Source organism: Elaeis guineensis, chromosome 1 (assembly GCF_000442705.2).
Source record: "Elaeis guineensis isolate ETL-2024a chromosome 1, EG11, whole genome shotgun sequence".
Taxonomy (NCBI): Eukaryota; Viridiplantae; Streptophyta; class Magnoliopsida; order Arecales; family Arecaceae; genus Elaeis; species Elaeis guineensis.
In genome coordinates, this window is record NC_025993.2 from 182,332,320 (window position 1) to 182,345,703 (window position 13,384).

At 36.5% G+C, this 13,384-nt stretch overlaps 1 protein-coding gene across 1 annotated transcript in view; it reads left to right on the top strand.

Moving 5' to 3' along the window:
- Positions 1-13,384, top strand: part of LOC105039997 (E3 ubiquitin-protein ligase UPL6) — a 40,534-nt gene that overhangs the window by 17,614 nt on the left and 9,536 nt on the right. Inside the window, exons 11-22 of the mRNA XM_010916356.4 lie at positions 81-385; positions 595-691; positions 853-996; positions 2,738-2,824; positions 2,904-2,990; positions 3,209-3,349; positions 3,437-3,562; positions 5,623-5,721; positions 7,636-7,703; positions 8,564-8,630; positions 10,749-10,919; positions 11,006-11,095. Coding sequence (XP_010914658.1) covers positions 81-385; positions 595-691; positions 853-996; positions 2,738-2,824; positions 2,904-2,990; positions 3,209-3,349; positions 3,437-3,562; positions 5,623-5,721; positions 7,636-7,703; positions 8,564-8,630; positions 10,749-10,919; positions 11,006-11,095 — 1,482 coding nt within the window. The remainder of the gene's footprint in view (positions 1-80; positions 386-594; positions 692-852; positions 997-2,737; positions 2,825-2,903; positions 2,991-3,208; positions 3,350-3,436; positions 3,563-5,622; positions 5,722-7,635; positions 7,704-8,563; positions 8,631-10,748; positions 10,920-11,005; positions 11,096-13,384) is intronic.

Sequence of the window (13,384 nt, forward strand, 5' to 3'; positions counted from 1 at the left end):
GTTAATCACTCAGAGCCCATTTCTCAATGTATATGTTGATTACTGTCTCTTTCTGGAGCTGAAATATACATTGTGAACAGGTGAATGCTTTGTTTGGAGAAACATTACACACTGGTATTTCTGGTAGGGATGAGCCCTCCGATGAGGAAGTGGAAGCTATAGGTGCTGTTTGTGCATTCCTACATGTTACATTTAGTACTCTGCCTCTTGCCTTTGTGATGACTGGACTAGCGTACAGAACTGAGCTTGTTCCTGTACTTTGGAATTTTATAAAAAGATGCCATGAGAATCAAAGATGGCCAGTATTTTCTAAGCAAATAGCGCATTTACCTGGAGATACTCCAGGTTGGCTGTTGCCTCTGGCTGTTTTCTGTCCTGTATACAAGTAAGGCTACCTATTTGACACTGATATTGCTATGACTATTTGTCTGTAACTTTTTGTGTTCTTCATTTGCTTTTTTTTTTTTGCCCCTCTTCTATAGTTTTGTTATCATTTCGTTAAAGTTTTTTTTTTTTTTTTTAAAAGTAAAGTTTGCTGGTTAACAATGCTTCAATATATCATCATAACTGGCACATTGCTCTGTGATCCATTAGGCATATGCTGATGATTGTCGATAATGAGGAGTTCTATGAGCAGGAGAAACCACTCTCATTGAAAGATACCAGATGTTTAATTATAATCCTAAAGCAGGTAATTTGTAATTTAAACCTTCACAATCAATATAGCATATGATGACTGGATCAATTCAGTGAGTAAACTGTAATTAGATTATGGTGCATGCATCTTATTCTTTATATATGAAGTCATAGTTAGGTGCAGTGTTATTTTTACAAGGATGATCTTTTCCACAGGCCTTATGGCAGCTTCTCTGGACAATACCTACGCATGCCTCTTCTCAAAAAATTTCCACCAGTCTGTCCTCCAGCCATAAGAAGCTTTCTGTGGAAAGTATCCAAAATAGATCCAGGGATGTGATATCCAAACTTCTGAGCCAGGTACAAGAAACTGCTGCAAATTTACTCTTTTTTTTTTTTTTTAATTGATGCGCTATGATTTACTTTCGAGTTTCAACCATGGATGGAAGTGCTGGTGCTTAGCATCTGGTACCAGCCATGCCCTACTGCAATGGTAAAGTACCAGTGGTCCAGTACCCTTATGCCCCTCTGTACTGTACTGCACCAACACATGGTATGGCATCTTAGTTCTGCTGTGCCTGCTTCAGCGTGCTTACTCAGTCTCAAACTCTCCGTGTGGCACTGTACCGTGCCTGTACGGGTACTTTAAACCTTGATTCAGCTGTGTTGTCTTTTTTTTCTAAAAAAAAAAATAACAAACATGTATTAGTTTATTTTCTCTTTGAAATCAACCAAAGGCAGTCACTTCTATGTATTCTTAAAATTAGAGTTAGATATTGTCTTTTGCTTTCGCTTTTATTGATATAAAGCAATTTTGGGTAAGCTGATTTCTTCTCAGAAAAGAAAGGTGTAACCTGGCAAATTTTATAGCTTCTGCGATGACAGCATCAAAATGTTGTGACATATTTGAACTGGTATTGTTAATCATATATATATATATATATATATATGTGAGCAAACACAAGGCATGAAAATGGTATGCCTTGTTAGCCAGGCTTAACATTGTGCAAATCTTAATTGCGGCAACCATGGAATGCCATACCGGGCCAAACTGCCCGGTACATCCTAGACCGTATCGTAGTGGTCTCATACTAGTAGGGTGTCTCGTACCATACCGATATACGGTACGTTATCTCATACCGTACCGAACCACATACCAACATTGTAATAGGATGGTACTGGTACAGGGTTCAATACCAAAATGGCGAACCTTGGAAGCAACAATCTGGATACTACGCTGATGATCTAGTTGGGCCCTTAGATTTTAAAAAGTGCATTTCTGTGTCTAGTTCTTGGTCAATTATGATGTGACCTGGCGCTAGCAAAATTGACCCATATGACAAACTCTATTTAAATCTGTAACTTGTAGTAATTTATTGTAAATCAACCTTAACAGCGCATACTTTGAAAATATGTAATTAGCAAATCATTGTAGGATTAAATTTCTTTTCCCAGTTTTCGCCATATGGCTGGAACTTTATGTTTTTGTTGCATTGATCTAGATAAGGCCAGTTCTGAGCATGGTCTGCCATACCGTTTGGTACGAGGCATGCCGTATCCTACCAGTACACTGTCTCATAACGTACCAACACTCGGTATATTGTCTTGTACCGTGCCGAACCGTGTACCGATAGTGTAACAGGATGGTATCTGTACGGGGTTCAATCTCGAGACGGCAAACCTTGGTTCTGAGCCACATCTATTCTATTTAGGCTAGCATATCAGGCGCATACCAATTCAATCTCTTTTCTGGCTACCCCCTCACCCGCTCTGAGTATGTGACTGTTGGTAAGCGTGCTATTTATCTGCATCACTGGTATGTGTTGTTACAGATTCATTCTATATTAAGCTTTGGCTTCTAAGTGTCTAATGCCGTGATTTTTATTTAATAGTATATTATGTAGGATAATCAGTACTTTCTAAGTCCATTTATGTTCTGTACCATACTGGCTGTTCAAAGTGCTTCGCTATTTCTTTCTGGATGGAAAAAAATAATTGATACGTGCGTTTATTTTCAGTTATTTTAAAAAAGTATGGGCTTTACATGACTAGATAAAGATGTCTTGTCTTCCCTAAAAGAAATATGTTCTTCTTTCCACAGTTGCAAGATTGGAATAACAGAAGGCCATTTGCACCTGGTATTGATTTCCATTCTCAAGAAGCAATGAGTGAAACTTTTGTTTCTCAAGTAAGTAACTTCCCTACTTTTTTCTCCTAATAAAATATGTCTATGCAACCGAGTGTTTGACAGTTATTTAGTTTTCCAGGCCATACTTGGAAATGCTCGAGCATCTGAAATATTGAAACAAGCTCCATTCTTGGTGCCATTTACAAGCAGGGTCAGAATATTTACGGTATGTATTTATTGCTTAGCATTTCAAAAGTTCAAATTTCATTGTCTCTTTAACTTACAGATCATACATTTGTTTGAGTAATTCCAAGAATATTGCACTGACGACCTCCCTAGAAAATCCAGCTTATTTTGATTTCCTGGTTGTATGATACTATGTTGCTGGAGTGCATGTCGCTGCACTGTCTTTATGATTAATTTTATGTCACTTTTATGCATTAGTCAATGCTAGCAGCATCAAAAGAAAGATATGGACCTCATCATGCGTTACCAAGAAATCAATTCAAAATAAGAAGAAATCGAATTCTTGAAGATGCTTTCAATCAGTTGAACATGTTGTCTGAGGAAGATCTTCGAGGACCGGTATTGCTCCCCCCTTAAGCGACAATTAACTCTTTTTGTTGAATCTGCTATGGATCTAATGTTTTTTCAATATTTTGATGCCTGCAGATCCGAGTAACTTTTGTTAATGAGTTTGGAGTAGAGGAGGCTGGAATTGATGGGGGTGGGATTTTTAAAGATTTTATGGAGAACATTACGCAAACAGCTTTCGATGTGCAGTATGGGCTGTTTAAGGTTTGTAACTCTTATGCACAAATTTGTGAAAATGAGTACCTCTCGGGTGTATTTATTTGCAAGATGATTCATCACACGTGTAGACTAGTGATAAGAAGGTCTTATATCATGTAGCAGATTCCATCCTTTATGTACGAGAACTAATCTCCTATCCCCTCTTCACAATTCTAACTTAACACATGAAAATTTTGTGAGGGTTGCCAAGGTTCAATGGGATCATTGAATTTCAATAACCCAAGTTCATATCCATTTTCTTACTATAATAACTGCATTTTCTTAAAAAGTGAAGTAAAATGCCAAGTGATTTTCACAAAAATCTACTTGGCTACTGGTTTTGCATGAAAAGATTGGCTTTTTTTTTTGGTAATATATGATGCATATTTAGAGATTTCCCAAACAATTTTGTCCTTGATCTAGGTATGAACCTGGCAGTTGTTTAAACAAAAGTGATGTGTAATATTTAGAATATATGTATCGGATGCTTGATATATTTGTATGGGGCAATTACAATCTAATGAAGTGCTTATGTTATGCAAAATTCACAAATACATAGCTATTCTTTTGAAGAAATATGATTGCCTTCTCCTAGTCAAGGCATATCATACTTCATCCATTATGTATTGATATATGGCGCAATTAGAATTATTATTTAACAATTTCCTTGGATCTTTATTGGGAAACTGTTTTTGGGTGAATAAGATATACATGGTATCTGTTGCTTATATTTTTCTTTGACACCCAAAATTAGATGTTTGTTTAAATTCTTTTGAGAGGAATAAGCAAGATGTACTATTGTAATGTAGAGCTTGTTTAGAATTTGGAGTAGAGGAGGCTTGAATTGATGGGGTCGGATTTTTGAAGATTTTATGGAGAACATTATGCAAACAGCTTTCAATGCGCAGTATGGGCTGTTTAAGGTTTGTAACTCTATGCACAATTTTGTGAAAATGAGTACGTCGCAGGTTTGCAACTCTATACACAAATTGGTATGGATCCTAAATCGATACCATCATGGTATAGTGTTGGCACACCTTGTACAGGGTTGGTTCAATGTGTACCTATCCTCCATTCGGTGTGCGCTGGTACAGAGTGCCATAGTTAGAACATTATTCTTACTAAAACTAGGAATTTTTGAAACACATCAAACTTAGCAATTAATAGCAAAAGTGTATGAAGTTACAAGGATATTGAGAAGTGCAGTAAGTGATAAATTTGAATTTAGAGAGCAAAAAACTAATCTGATAATAATGGCAAGTTATAAGCACTTCCCGCTCTTCAATAATTTCTTTAATCAGATAAAGTACAAATTAATGTCTGACAAAATAGTGTCATGAAAAGAAAACCAATTGAGAGTATTAGATATTTTCTTTGAATGGTGTTTCGCTTTGTATTAAGAATAATGCTTAGTGTAACCCAGCATGTATCCCAACTGGGTTTTTTGTGAACTGCAGGGGTGTAAAATGGGTATTAGGGCTCCTTTTAAACCACCTACCCACCTTGTATGAGGCCCCAAATCTGGTTCGGCACTCGTTCCTGGTATGCACTGGGGTGCACCTCGTGGTACCCTTGTATTAATATATTTTAAATAATGTGTAGCTGAGTCATAGTGGTCGTGTATTAAATTTGGAGATTTGCTTCTTTTTTCAGTTGTAAATGCATTCAGTCAGTCATTTGAACTCAAGAATGTTTTAGCTGAAACTGCTTTTTTTTACCATATAGACTTGTTTTACAGGCTATTTTCCAATAACCTATTGTATCTAATTTATTGCGCATCATAACTGTGATCTACAATCACTTCTATATTCATGATTGCAAGGACTTCTGATCATGATGGCTAAAGAAGATTGAGGTGGTTTGCTGTTTCCTTGAGATTGCCAATGAATTTGTTTAACAATTTTGTATGATGTTGAATGCAACATCTTACTAAGATGATTAAACATATTAGCATGCAGATGATTTTGCATTGGGTAGATAAATATTTAACTCTTTTATTTCTGTCCTCTCATGTTATTATCGTAACTTCTTGTTCTTAATCTCTATCATCTTGCTGCTTTCTTTAGGAAACGGCCGATCATCTTCTATATCCAAACCCTGGATCAGGACTAATTCATGAACAACATCTTCAATTTTTCCATTTTCTTGGAAGTCTTCTTGGAAAGGTATTCTTTTAAAAATTTTGTGCCAGTTTTTGCTTGTGGCAGAAGTATGTATTGTGCATTTGTATGCAAACTGCTTGAGGGTGCAACAGGTGATCTTACATGCTTTTGACTTGTCTATGTTGGGTACATTGTATGTTTGTCCTTAGCACAATCTTGTTGGGACATGTTTTCTGTTGTTTTTTAATTAAACAAATCCATTATCTCTTGTACCCAAAAAAAAAAAAAAATCCATTCTCTTGTACAATGATTCCGTTGATTTTTAAGTTAACTGTTGGTCACGCAAATGGATTTAAAATCATGTTATGATTAGTAATATAAAAGTTGACTTGTTACAATCTTGATGTGAATAGATGGCAGAGAATGTACAGATTGTACTATCGATGAATGGGCTCTAAAAGGAACTGGAGTTCTGTAGATTGTATTATTTAACTGGACTTATTTACTTGCTTCTGGATTTGTGTCTGCAACTGCAACTGGTATTTAGCTCTCAGAACTGAATAAAGACAAGTTAACAAGTCAATGCCCACATGGAGACTCACTATAAAGATAGCATTATTTATTTATTTTTAAATACGTGACATACAAATTGTCAGCATACTGTATCTTCAAGAACTTGATTCCTTTCGTCTAGCCAGTTTATCCATAGTTAAAAGTTATATCTTAATGGTTATAGGCTGTCTAGCTCCCAAAATTATTTCAGGTCGCTTGGGTCAAGGCATGGCACAAGCGAAGCTCACCCCAAGTGCCTTGCTAAAGCCCTTTAAGTGGCTTACAAATAGGTGCAAAGGTGCACGCCTCAGTGAAGTCCTAGGGTGTCAAAAAAGCATGCCTTGCTTAAATAGAGGTTATTTTATTAATATGAACTTCAGGAACATATCTCAGCATCTGATCAATTGATTAGGTGGCTTCAATTAGGGAGAGTGGGGAACTCAAGTGGCGGCTTTAGGGTCTGGTGTGGCAGCTTCTCCTCCTCTCTCCAGCTGCTGTCAGCTTCTCTCCCGCTTCATGTCTTGCAGCATCAAGGAACTTCTTCTTTGTACCTTTCTTTTTCTTCTTCTTCTCCTTCTTCTTCTCCTTCTTCTTCTCGGCAGCAGCAGTGCCTTTTTTTCCTTCTGCTCAGCAGCTGCTGCTGTTTCTATGTGATGTCAAAGAGGGACTCGGTTCTTCTTCATCTTCACACATGCATATAACACACCAGATATATATGTGTCTATGTGTGTACTTTTTCTGTGTGTCTCGCTTTCAAATTGATCTGACCAAAGTCAATTTGTTTCAACCAGAACCTTGAACTTTGTTCTATTTGAGATGAATATAATGCATACACATGTATTCTCCTCCTCCTTCTGAATGCATATATACAAACATAAATAAATATGTACATGTATAGATAAATATGTGTGTTTATATCATCATCATCACCATCTTCTTGATCATGATCATCATCACCCCCCCCCCACAAAAAAAGAAAACAAGTAAAAAAATGCACCATATATATTTGTGTATGTGTTTTTTATGCTTCACTTTCAAATCGATCTGACCAAAGTTGGTTTGTTTCAACTAGAATCTCGAATGTTGTTCTACTGGAGATGAATTGAATTTTATAATCTAGTGAAAGTTAAGCTTCATGGCACTAATACTAAAGGTCCTTTTTACCTTGCAAGATCCTTTATGCATCTTTTCTTTGTCATTATACATATCACGGTATGGGTTACGTGGGACAAAACATGCATTTGCTCTCTGTTCAATGGCAAATTATGAAATGTTTCTTTCTTTAGTTCCCTTCATTCATTCTAATATTTCTTTACCTTATCCTTTTTGTTTGCAGAAGTTGGGATGCTTGGTTCAGTTGTATTTCTAAGCTTATTAGGCCCAGATCATAGTTTGATCTTTGATGCTTGCTTGTTATTCTTGCAGGCAATGTATGAAGGGATTCTTGTTGACATACCATTTGCAACATTTTTCTTGAGCAAATTCAAACGAAAGTAAGGTTGCATGTGCTTCAAATTTATGTGTATTTCTAGTCCATCTCTTGTTCTTTTAAAAGACTTCCTTTTTCTTAAATAAATGAAGTTCTGTGAAAGGTTTATTTTATTTATTTACTAGGATTATCCTTTTAATGAATATATTGGTCTATTGGTCCATGTGAAGATACGGTTACTAAGTTTCCCTAACTCTATTTTATTCATAATCAGAAGTAAAAAAAAAAAATGTAGCATATAGTCTAACATGGGAAGCACATTAAGGTTTGGACACTATAAATGACCTATCATTACATGTTAACATATCTAAGGTACATGGTGTCATAGTTTTCATTTTGAAGACCTTAAAAGATTTGGCTAACATGACCCTGCAGCTTTATCTAATTAAGTTATGAAATCATGGGTGCAATAGACATGGGAATGGGTTCAATCTTGGACCAGTGCATTTTATTAGATCCTATTCCAATTTTGATAGTTTCATTAAGGTCTTTTTAGAAAATAAAAAAGAAAATAAATTTTGAAATAAAGTTTTAGACAACAATGTTCAGAATGATGCTGAACATTATCTGTTGATTATTGCTTGAGCATATGGTTTCAGTGGTGTTGGTTTAGATAACAATAAGAAAAATTATAAAGTACATTTGTCCTTCTTGAATTTTTTAGGGTACTAATGAAGAAGCATTTTACACACTCTGAAGTAACTAAATCAACGGATGGAGTCATGATATTTATTTATGTAAATATATTTTTTGTAATATTTTATTGACAGCCGTTGCCTGTATGATAGTTTAGCTTGTCATTTTGGTTGTATGTTTGTTATTTCATAGTCCCCTTTAAAACTAATATTTGCCAATGTCAATTAGGCATAACTACTTGCATGACTTGCCTTCGCTTGATCCAGAATTGTATCGGCATCTTCTCTTTTTAAAGGTAAAAATTTTCTGTCTAGTGGCCTTTTGCTTAATTTTTGATGGGTATATAATTGTTCATTTACTTTTGAATTTAAACTATAGATCAATGTTATAAGATATAGGCCTTCATGTTTAAGATGTCTGACTGTAATATTGAATTTCATTGTTTTATGTTTTTAACAAAACATTGGGAACTGGCTCCAGCTTTATATCTTTGAGTATTTGCCATTTCATTCCTTTATAGAGGCAGATGACTTTATGTAGTTGAGTTTTGCATCCAAAGATAATTATAAGAACTCGAACATATACGTATGAAGAATGATATGTTGTGATATTTCATATTTAATCTTTATTTTTTTATAAGATAAATTCTTTTCTCTTTTCTAAAAGACAAAAGATGTGTGTATTTTATTTTATTCTTTATGATATTTTAGAACTTCTGTTATTAATTTTTTTTAATATTAATAACTTCTATGCGTTCCTGCATTTGTACATAAATTTTTTACAAGCTTTCTAAAAATAGATAATTTATGTTTGTCTTTTATTTATGCTGCAATTAAAGAGTAAAATTTATTGATATATTTATATTTTAAAAAATTTTTGATTTTTAGAAGTTTAATTGGAAAAAAAAAAACTTGTTGGACCATTGACCTGGATCTTGATTAGATTGGTCTCTGTGCAGGTTTAATAACTATACCTTTAGTTACATGCACTTTGGATAGTGGTTTCTGTTCCCATCCTTTATGATTATATAACTAATGTTAGCTTTCATTATTGAATTTTGAAAAAAATCTGATCTTTTTTGTATTAATAACATTCAACTTATATGCATATTTGGATAGAAAAATATGAATATAATTAAGGTATGCAATCTGGGTATCAGTTACTGTGCTAGTCTGGTGCCAGGTTGATATGGTATCTTACCGCATCATATCGACACATGGTACACATTTGTTTCGTATATTATGTTATTTTAAGATTTAGCTGTTTAGGGATCTTGAAAATATTTTTAAGATTGTTTTGATACTATTTTCTTTTATATTGGTTTTGGGAGACCATGTGATTGCTTGATGGATGCAATTGTAATAAATAAAAATAGACCATGCATAGTTTTTGGCTTGAAAATACAAATCTCAGATTGATTTGAATGACAAAACATACCAACATCTAGTCCCTCATGGAGTATCCATGCCAATTGTAGACATTAGGATCTTTTTCATAATTGGAGACAATACACAACATAGCATGAAATTGTTCGAAATTACAAAACTTTGGCTTTATTTTTCCTTATTTGACCATTTTTTGGCTTATTTTAGGCATAAAAAGAAAATAAAGAGAGAAGAATGAAAAGGAGGGGGATGATCTTGGTCTGGATTGGGGCTCAAAACGACAAAAAATCTCCTTGGCGCTGATTTTCCTCACCTTTTTGCCCTTCCCTTCACATTCTTAGGAGAAAAGAAAGCATAAAGGCTGAGACATCTTGTCAATTTGCACTCACAGGAGTGCTTGGAATTGACTCGAACTGAGTAGAACTAGGTGGTTCCATTCGTTCGAATCAGTTTGGACCAAATCCTGAACTAATTAGCAAACTGACCTGATTTTGCACCGATTCAGCTTGATACGCCTTGAACTGGGTGGTTTGGGTTGGTTTTGCAAAAGTTGGATATAACTAATATGGATATTAATTTTAGTATCCATTTAATATTTATGTCCATATTTATTTTTGTTCAGAAGACATGGATACAAATGCCGATATACCATATCATCTGATCCATTTGCTGCCCTAGATTGTTCTGATACGTTCATATATGTGTACATATGATATGCATGAATATTCATATACATATGCGCATGCGTGTCTATATATGCGTATATGATAGATTCGAGCATGTGATGTTATGGTGGTTGAAGGCCAACTTACTCTTTGGTGAATTTATTATACATGGGATGGGATACTATCCAATTAAACTATTTTCATAGTCTTCTCTGTGTATTCCCTGTCTGAAATCAATTGCTGCTAGTGTAAAAGACATTTGATTACATTTGAGCATGATTACTCCATGTTACATGTTCGAAAGGTTTTGTTTAACTTATTATTTTTCCATTTATATTCACAAATTGTCGATTTTATGCACAGCATTATGAAGGTGATATTTCAGAACTTGAACTATATTTTGTTATTGTAACCAATGAATATGGAGAACAAAGAGAGGAGGAGCTACTTCCTGGTGGGAAAGAGAAACGTGTCACTAATGATAATGTTATTCAGTTTATTCATCTTATTTCTAATCATCGACTAAATTATCAGGTACAATCATCTATTGCAAGTTTCTTTTCTGGCCATGTATTACACAGGCTCATATGTTTTATATTTTGCTTCATTCCCATCTGCAGATTCGCCATCAAAGTTCACATTTTTTGCGGGGGTTTGAACAACTTATTCAGAAAGAGTGGATTGAAATGTTCAATGAACATGAAATTCAGGTAAAGTTGTCTGTGGACTCTGATTATTTGCAGATTTATGAGTACGTATGTTCCTCTATCTTTAACATCTGATAATATTCCTGTGGGGGTTAAGGATTAATATTATTGATCCCAAATTGATAGGCTGAGACTTTTCTCTTGACTGTGGGGATAATGATGCAAATTCTAGGTGTAATACTGCTATTCTTTTGGTTGGCCCATGTTACGGCTCCATTTAGAGTTCACTTTGTGCATCATCTTCCTTAGGCTGTTTTTTTTAAAAAAATTATGGTTTTCATTTTTTTTTTGGGTATATCATCTTTTGATAGTTCAACATATCACACAACTCCTCTGGTACTATATATGTCATAGCTTTAGAAATGGGAGTTGCAGTCTATTGTACCTATATATTATGTGTATTCCTATTTGAACTATGTAGTGTGCTTTTTTATGTCATTTCTGTAGAATCCTTGATAAGAATTAGTCTAATAAATTCCTTAACATGGTTTGCTTTGTACTGTCCCAAATTGCCTCATTCAGGGCAAGATTCGCGGACTTGGTATTGGAATTCATACCGGCCGGTCGGCGGTACAGATCGGTATCGGATTGGACCGGCGTGAACCGACACAGGCAAAGAAAGCGTATTGGGAGGAGGAAGAGAGAGAGAGAGAGAGAAATAGAGGGGGGGAAGAAACAAAAGGAGGGAGGGGAAGCCATCGGAGAGGCTGTCGGTTGGCCGTCGTGATCGTCGGATGCCGCACTCCATGCGTGCGATGCCGTGGGCATGAAACAAGGGTGATGTCCCTGTTTCATGGATATTTTTTTTAAAAATCTGGAAAAGCATGAAGCTGGCAATTGCCCATTGCTGGCTTTACTGTTCTAAAAAAATGCGATGAAGGAACAGGGGCTGTTGCTCTTGTTTTGCGCCCGCAGCTCTGCTCGCATGGTTTCTACCGCTTGGTGACAACCAGCCAGCAAACTCCGGCGGCCCCTCCGTCGGCTGTGCTTCCCTCCGATACATCGCTCTCCCTCTTTCTCTCTTTTTTTTGCTCGTTTAAAAGCTCCATCGGACGACAGTTGAGCTGCGAAGGCTTCCACGGCCCTCCGGCGACCATAGTGGGCCACCGCTGGCCTCGGGCAGCGTCTGCTCTCTCTCCCTCTCCTCTCTCTCTCTTTCCATCTATTTTTGTCTCTCCTCTGATATATCGCTTTCTTTGGCTGAACTGTCCTGGTTCTTTGTCGGTCCGGCTCGATATAAGGTGTACCGATTGGTTCGGGTCGGTACGAAATTTTTTGATTTAGGGCGTACTTAGCCGTATCGAGGGTGGACTGGCATGATTCCATCATTTAATTTAAGAAATCGAGAGAAAGGGGGAGAGGGAGAAGGAGAGAGAGGAAAAGAGATAGAGGGAGGGACAGAAAGGGAGGGGGAGTGCTAAGGAGACCGGACGATGATTGGGGACAGTGGGGAGGGTCGGAAGAGGGCTTCATTCCTTGATTCCCCTATTTCGATTAGCGCCAGGGGGATTTATTTTGCGATTTTTAAGTGAGGTCGACTGCCCCTTTAACCAGTTTATTTGTAGTTACATATAGAACTCATTTTAAGTTATAAGCTAGTTACAAAACATTCTCAAAGATCTTTGATTTATAACTTGATGCATAGAGCTGCTCTTATTAGAAAGGGCTAAGCTTTGCATGTTAAGCATGCTTTCTTGTTCTTATCAATAATGGTTGAACTCTTCTTCTGATCCACTTCTCAAGAATATATTTCCATAATACTTGTTTAATGGGATTTTTGAAAATGCTAAGGAATATAAAGTATATTTGTATTTTGCAACATTGGTGGAATCGTTTGATTCGGGGGTATTGAACTATACCGGTGGCGAATCGAGATGGTTTCACCCTCTTGATTGAGAAACCTTCAGAAGGGGAGAGGGAGAAAGAGAGAGAGGAAGTGAGAGAGAGAGAGGGAGGGAGGTAGAGTGAGTGGTTGGAATAGGGGCGAGGGAGGGGGGGTACTGAACTATATTGGTGGCGAACCGAGATGGTTGCGGCCTCTAGATTGAGAAACCATCAGAAGGGGAGGGGGAGGAAGTGAGAGAGAGAGTGTGTGTGTGGGGGAGGGAGGGTGGCTGGAACAGGGGCAAGGGAGGGGGGAGAGAGGGCTTTCGAAGCCCTTTCTCTTATGTGCGTTGGAATGGGGGTGGAGCCCTTGCTTTGAAATGAAACAAGGGCTTCTACCCCTTTTTATGTACATATTTTTTTGAATTTTTTAAAGTGAAGTCGGTAGGCCACTATCGATTTCACTTG